The sequence below is a fragment of the Tachypleus tridentatus genome, chromosome 4 (assembly GCF_004210375.1).
Source record: "Tachypleus tridentatus isolate NWPU-2018 chromosome 4, ASM421037v1, whole genome shotgun sequence".
Lineage (NCBI taxonomy): Eukaryota > Metazoa > Arthropoda > Merostomata > Xiphosura > Limulidae > Tachypleus > Tachypleus tridentatus.
This window is the reverse complement of record NC_134828.1, coordinates 37923849-37931678: the sequence shown is the minus strand read 5'-3', so window position 1 is coordinate 37931678 and position 7830 is coordinate 37923849. Positions and strand designations below refer to the sequence as shown.

General features: G+C 35.3%; 1 protein-coding gene across 1 annotated transcript in view; it reads left to right on the top strand.

Annotated features, from left to right (window-relative positions):
- Positions 1–321: 321 nt before the first annotated feature.
- LOC143248873 (retinol dehydrogenase 11-like) overlaps positions 322–7830 on the top strand; it is a 32785-nt gene continuing 25276 nt past the window's right edge. Inside the window, exons 1-3 of the mRNA XM_076497742.1 lie at positions 322–448; positions 1022–1250; positions 6147–6386. Of these exons, the coding sequence (XP_076353857.1) occupies positions 1043–1250; positions 6147–6386 (448 nt within the window). The 5' untranslated portion in view covers positions 322–448; positions 1022–1042. The remainder of the gene's footprint in view (positions 449–1021; positions 1251–6146; positions 6387–7830) is intronic.

Genomic DNA, 7830 nt, shown 5'->3' with positions numbered 1-7830 from the left:
AATTTTGAGGTCGTTGTACATATGTATGATATATATCTCTTACCACTGTTTGAGCTTATCTGCTTTGGGTCTTAGTAATTTCTACCACAATAAGAAGTCACTATCTCAACTTATTCCCCCGCCCTCACACACATAAAACAAGAAGAATGTCTGATTAACCACAAATGGATGACAAATTATCACAATTTCTGTACAAAATAGGTCAGTTAATAAGAACGTTCATTAAAAATAAAACAAAGTTGTTTGGCTAACTGGTTATTTTACTAGATTGGAAAAATGCCTGAAACACTAGTCACGTGAGACATCGAATCATGCATTTTAGGTCTGAACAGCGACTACATCTCAGCACTTTCATTGGAGACAAAGAAACAGGGCAAATCTCAACGTATTTGTATAAAGAACTACGTTAAATTAGTTTTGTTTCTTTTATCGACTCCACGTTTATCAGGTATTCATAGTTGTTGTATTTTGTGTGTGGGTTTACTCTTATCAAATTTTCTATTTACATATAAATGTATATATGTATCTTGCGTGCATTATTGGATTATGTATCATTAGTGTGTAAAAAGCTTTTCACGCAAGTACAAAATGTCGAGCTTCTGTCTTTAGCCACAATAACTATTAGAAAACACTAAACATGTTATTGTTAGTTATTTTCTTAGTTTGACATAAAGTAACTCAAAACTTAATTTTTTACTGCTGAGCTTTCATGCAATTTAGGACTTTTAATTTTCAAATATAATGTTATATGAACCATTTGAACGATGAATAAGAAGAGATAGACAGTCTTTTTATTGCTAAATTATTGTATTTCCATTTGTGATAATGAGCGTCTGATAATATTCCCAATACTCTATTCTGAAAATACCGAAAGTATTTCTTCGTATGAAGATGCAATTATATCAGTGTCTCTGTTTTATTATTATATTGCTTCGTTTTGAATTATATAAAGCTAAAAATTTCAAAACTTACGAGTCTGAGACTCCTAATTACCTACCTAAACTCATGCACTTTGATTCAGGTCAGTGTTAGAGAAGTTGACATGGATCGATGGACATGGACGATGTTTAAAACATTCTTACCAGACTACCACATTGAAATGTTTCCCCTCTCTACTTTATGGAGAGCTTTAGTCGTAGCTGTTGGAGGATTCATCTTGCTTAAAATCTACTCTATGATAACTCTAGGTGTTTGTAAAGATAAGAGCTCTCTCAATGGAAAAACTGTGATCATCACTGGGGGAAACACTGGTGAGTTTTAATATTTCCAAAGAACTACATAGTCTTTTTCAGTTCATAAACGTGGCAGTGATTTTGTTCTCCCCTCCATCTCTCTATTACAACACAGGTATTTAAAAATTATTTCGATCACCACATGATACAGTTTAATACATTAATAACGGTTGTACGTCAGAGGTCGTCTTTATTCACAAACCTCACTTAAAGAAAACATGTCTGATTATCAAGGTTTTCTTGAACAAATAGAAAGTTATAACAAAAGTGAATTGCTCGAAACTGCCAAAGTTTTAGACATATAGGTTAAGGAATCAATGAGAAAAAAATGAGCCAAAAAAGCACATTATTGAAATGTCAGTTGATGACGATTTGTTGTCTGTGGAAGCAATACTCTAGAGTCTCAACTAACCAATCAGCGTTACGTAATAAGAATAAGTTAGTAAGCTAGCTACAAATCAATCTTGAACAAACCCATATCGAAGCCGAGAAAGAACAAACTCGTACTGAAGCTGAAAGAGAAAGTACACGCCTCGAGGCAAAACAAGCTCGTATGGGTTGTTTGTTTGTTTTTGAATTTCGCGCAAAGCTACACGAGGGCTATCTGCGCTAGCTATCCCTAATTTAGCAGTGTAATGCTAGAGGGAAGGCAGCTAATCATCGCCACCCATCGCCAACTCTTGGCTACTCTTTCATCAACGAATAGTGGGATTGATCGTCACATTATAACGCTCCCAGGGCTGAAAGGAAGAGCATGTTTGATGTGATGGGGATTCGATCCCGCAACCCTCGGATTACTAGTCGAGTGCCCTCACCACTTGGCCATGGCGTTCTCCCACGATACACTTTTATTTTCAAGTCATATTTTGGAAAGTACAACCACTTTAATAAATAAACGTGATGTTTTGGCAAAAAGCTGAATCAAATTTGGAATATTTTCTTAGTTTATTTAAATTTTTGAAACAACATTTTATTTCACGTTCATCCACCAACAGTTTCAACAAATTTAGGGTACAGAGATATTAAAGACATTGTTCGTAAGTGTTTAATATATATATATATATATATAATTTTACTGTTAAAAGAGTAAAATACATCATAATTATATTTTTCGATTGGTTGATTTCACGTTCGAAACTTGGAAAAACTCTTTACAAAAATGTATTTCGAAATTACCGATAAGAATTAGAATTGGCATTTTAACTTCAACTGAAGTCATTGTAAAGCTGAGAGTTTAGTAGTGATACATACACATTACAAAGTAGAATTGCTTTAGTCACTAGTGACATTCGAAACAAACATTCATTCATTAATTTATAAGTATGAATATCCTCACAGATTTGTCAACTTTCCAATATCTGTATCTTATTTTTCCTTTAATTTAAGTACGTTTGTGCATGCGTCGTATCCTTTTCACTTGATGAAAAAAGGGTTTCCTTAAAAACGTTAAGAACAGTTTTAATACGTTTTAAAGTAATAGTCAGTTTACTAATTTTCCATATAAATATTAGTAGTTCAAAATAACTTTATTAATAACTTATCATATGGAGTTGATGATAAGCGTATAACTTAGACTCATGTAAGTTTTATAATTACTAATCTTGGACGAATTTTATTAAATCCATTTTTTTTCTCTTGAAATGCGTTTGTTCTGCTTTCTCTATTTGATATTTGGTTTTATTTATAACGAACTGTGGTACCCATCCTCTATCCGGGTTATGAAATTTAATTTTAAAAAAGTAGGGGGTGAATGCCATGATAAATAATATAAAAAGTCTAACATTCACGCAACACATTTATAACACAGCATATTATTACAGTACACGTTACTAGCTCATCAAATGTTTTGTATAAGGTTTAAGAACTCAATATATAAACTGCTAGCCTATATATTAAGACCAATGAACATAAAGAAAAAATATGCATTTTGCGTTGTTAGACTCAACTACTTATTTGCGTAGAGCTTTGAATGATGAAAATAAGAAAAGGAAATATAAAAATAAAAAACTTGTTTAGCATTTAATAAGGAAAATATGAACACTATGAAATTAGCCTAAATACTAGCTAGTCAAAAGTTTAAGACCATACAAAAAAGCAGTTCTAAACAGGGTAGGAAATGCCCAACAAGAGGTCTCAGTAGTGAGTTGCACGGCCGTCATTGCGAATGATTGCAAACATTTGCTTTGACATGGTCGATATAAGCGTTTGCAGAAGGCTGGCTGGAATGTTATTCCAAGTGATGAAGATGGCTTCACGAAGATCATGCACTGTTTGGAATTGACGTCCATTCCTATACACTTCCCCTGTCATCCACCCCCAAACATTTTCAATTGGGATTCAGTTCGGCTGAACACGCTGGAGGGTTAAAAAAGAATCACGTTATTCGCCATGAAAAAAGTTCTTTGTCCTGCGGGCATTGTGGATTGCAGGGTTTGTCCTGCTGAAACATCCAGTTATTTCCATACAAGCGAGGGCCTTCAGTCAATAATGATGCTCTCTCCAACATGCCAATGTAGCCAGCTGCTGTTTGACGCTCCTGTATAACCTGAAGCTCGATTGTTCCATGGAAGGAGAAAGCACCCCAGATCATGATGGAACCTCCTCCATTGTGTCGTGTAGAAAATGTCTCCGGTAGGATATCCTTATCGTGCCAGCAACAATGGAAGCCACCTGGACCATCCAAGTTAAATGTTTTCTCATCAGAGAACAAAACCTTCGTCCACTTTTTTCCATCCCATGTTTTGTGTTTCTCAGCGAAGTTTAATCGAGCTGTTTCGTGGTAGGAAAGGAGGCGTGGCTTTTCAAGACGTTTACGGTTTTTAAAGCCTTTCTCTCGTAGATGCCGTCTTATTGTTCTTGAGCTGCATTCTGCGTCCGTAAGGGCTTTAATCTGGTTCGACGATCGCCTGGTGTCTTGTCGAACAACCCGTCGAATCCTCCTACTCAACGCTGGCGACATTTTCTTGGGCCTATTACTTGAAATTCTCGTTTCATATCCCTCAGGATCTTTTAAGAAATTTGTAACAACAGGTTTGCTACGCCCAATCTCACTAGCGATGGTACGTTGAGAGAGACCTTGCTTTTGCAGCTCGACAATTCTGCCACGTTCAAACTGTGTCAACTTTTTAGCCTTTGCCATGTTTTTACCAAATGTAACACAGGAGATGTCAGTGGAAGATGTTGACAACACTAATGCTTGAACACAAATGACTAAATTTGGTTACATGTTTTCCGATTAGCACTTCGTTTCAATATGGTCTTAAACATTTGACCAGCTAGTATTTAGGCTAATTTTACAGTGTTCACATTTTCCCTACTGAATGCTAAAAATGTTTGTTTTTTTATTTTCCCTTTTCTTATTTTCATCTTTCGAAGCTCTACTCAAATAGTCTAACAACGCAAAATACATATTTTTTCTTTATATTCATTAGCCTTAAGATTTTGGTCAGCAGTGTATGTATTTAAAACATGGTGTACACTATGTGACAGTTTGTTTTGTTTTTGTGTTTTGAATTTCGCGCAAAGCTACATGAGAGCTATCTGCGCTAGCAGCCGTCTCTAATTTAGCAGGGTAAGAGTAGAGGGAAGGCAGTTAGTCATCACTACCCACCGCCAACTCTTGGGTTACTCTTTTACCAACGAATAGTGAGATTGACCGTAACATTATAACGCCACAACGGCTGAAAGGGCGAGCATGTTTGGTGCGACGGGGATACGAACCCGCGACCCTCAGATTACGAGTCGAACGCCTTAACCCACCTGGCCATGCCGAGCCTTATGTGATGGTCAGGGTGACTTTGTATATAAAAGTAGTGGCTAAAACCATTGAGGGTAGGGGTGCTTTTTCTTACTCGCTTTCAACACCGAGCTCTTAATGTCGTTCCACAGTGTTTCACATCATTAACTACGAAAAAATAGGTCAAAATAGGAAGTGGGTATAACTCAAACAATTGCTCTTCATATCAGCTTTATGATGTCTGTTGCAAGAGAAACTTGTAATATTGCAATAATGGCGATGTTTCTTCATTGTCTTTCTTCATAGAGAGTTCAAGAGCAGTCTGAGATATGTAAGACGTTTTATCCTCGACCCTACACTTTGTGTGTGTTGTATGATAGAAAATTTAATTACGTTTCGTGTGTAAGGACGTACATAAATCCATGTTAAAGATAATAAATGCTCAATAACGACAATAATGGGGATGGAGGGGGTTTGTGAACCCCCCATTAACATACCCTTTGTTCCAAACTATCATCCCACAAAGTTTGGTTGAGACTGACCCAGCGACCTCGGGATAGTTGGATAAGGGATAAACAGATAGACACACGAATTATTTTTGCGCTTTATATATAGAAAGATAAAAATTAAAAACATGGTAATACCAAAAAACTTCTCTAGTTACAAACGTTTCGGTATTGCTTAATGCTTATGATGGCAGTTGAAGCATTTCCGATAGGTCTGTAATTAAAGATATGTATTGTGTTTTTAATATTATTACAAAGCTTCTTCTTCAACATGATCAATCATTTGTTTTTACTTAGTATTGTAAGTATTACATATGATATATCACCTAATATATCCCTGTATTGTAAACATGGATTGTCTTACATATAATGCTTACCAAAGGTAATTAAGAAATAATACCAATTTCCTTTAAATTCCCTTTACACATTTATCACGAATTTCTTAAAATAGTCAGGTTTAGTTATAACTAATTAAAATAGTAAGTTATTTCAGTTTAAGGCAATGAAAATTAAAAAACAGACAACACAAGGAAAAATTTATGAATAAGTTATGCTGTACTTTTAACGATGACCTTAGACAGGGTCTTTGTTCCTTATACATAAGACGAATAACGCAATCAACGCTATTTAGTTCAATTATTTTTGGTGTTAAATATACAATTTGTACTTAAGGAATAGGAAAAGAGACTGCAATGGAACTTGCCAGAAGACATGCTCGTGTAATCCTAGCCTGTAGAAACCAAGAGAAAGCCAAACTGGCTGCTATCGACATAGTTTCATCAACCAGGAATAAAAATGTTGAAATAATGAAACTGGATTTAAGTTCTCAAGAGTCAGTGAGAAAATTTGCTGAAGAGTTTAAAAGAACCTATGACCGTCTAGATATACTGATAAACAATGCAGCTGTCTTTGGTAAGAAATTTGTCTTGGCATAAAAATAATGTCTTTCCCTCTGGACTGTTTTTTTAATATTTTTTTATCCCTTGATTACACAAGCAACTTTTGTCACAGTTAACTTGAAAAAAAAAACACACACACAACCATCATTGACACAAGCGTGTCTACACAGCCCGAAATTAAACTACCTTTGGTAAGATGTTTGTCTCAGATACTTAAGTAAATAACATATTCCTTTACAAGTACTTCGCCTTGACGAATTACAAATACTTAGAATTCAAATTAAACGTTCGTTGGAAAGAAACCAAATAAATAATTACAGTATAGGTGACCTTTGCCTTAATATATTAATTTAACTATATCTGTGTTTGGTTGGAAATGTCTTTCAAAGCTGCTTTCAAATACGATAGTCGCTCATAGACAGTAAGTAAAAATTAACTGTTCTTTGAAGAGAAGCTGCTTTCAAATACGATAGTCGCTCATAGACAGTAAGTAAAAATTAACTGTTCTTTGAAGAGATAATTTCTACACACTAATTAGGATACAAAAATGATAATATTCAAAAGCCAAAAAAGCGGTAATTCACCAAAGCAGATAAAATTAGGACACGCGCTGATATTGAAGAATCGTTTATTAGTAAGTTGGGAGCAGACTTCTTTCACTGAGTGTCACTACTTATGATTTGGTACGACACATGAAAGCTGATGAAGAACATCTGCTCAAAAAGCTGTTAAATTGTACAACAGATTTTTCTCTCCTGGGTGTGTATTTTTGTTTGCTTTAATATTTTTGTGGTAAGACATATTTCACTAACAAAACTACTACTCTTTTATTTGTGGTACAGTTACGACAGAAAGTGTTCGTACGTACCCCTGCATCGTGATTAGTTTTTTCCTTATAACTTAGAATATATCATGATTAGGATAATGAAAGTACAGTATATTATAAATATTATACTAACACACATCTACATAATTTTTTTATGTAAATTGAACGACATATAAACTGTTTATAAACAAATAATCAAACATAGGAGGGGCAGAAAGTGTTCGTGCGTCTACTTTAATGGTCAGTTGTGTAGCCTTTCAGGTGAATTACTTGGCGCAATCTCTCCTCATAGCCCTCCATGATCGTTTGACAGTACTCGACTGGTATTTTCTTCCATTCTTCTTGCAAGTTTTTCGGATGACACTGATGAACCCTGGTCTTCAACTCATGCCAAACGTTTTCAATTGGGTTGAGATCGGATTACTGCGATAGCCACTCCAGAACGCTTATATGGTTCCTCTGCAACCAGGATTGCACATATTTCGATGTGTGCTTAGGGTCATTGTCGTGCTAAAAGATCCAACGACGCCAAAGCCGCAAGTTCCGAGCATCATTCTTGATATAAGTGCCTAATAATTCAACGTATTCTTCTTTTTTCATGATTCCGTTGACGCGGTGAAGGCTGCCTACA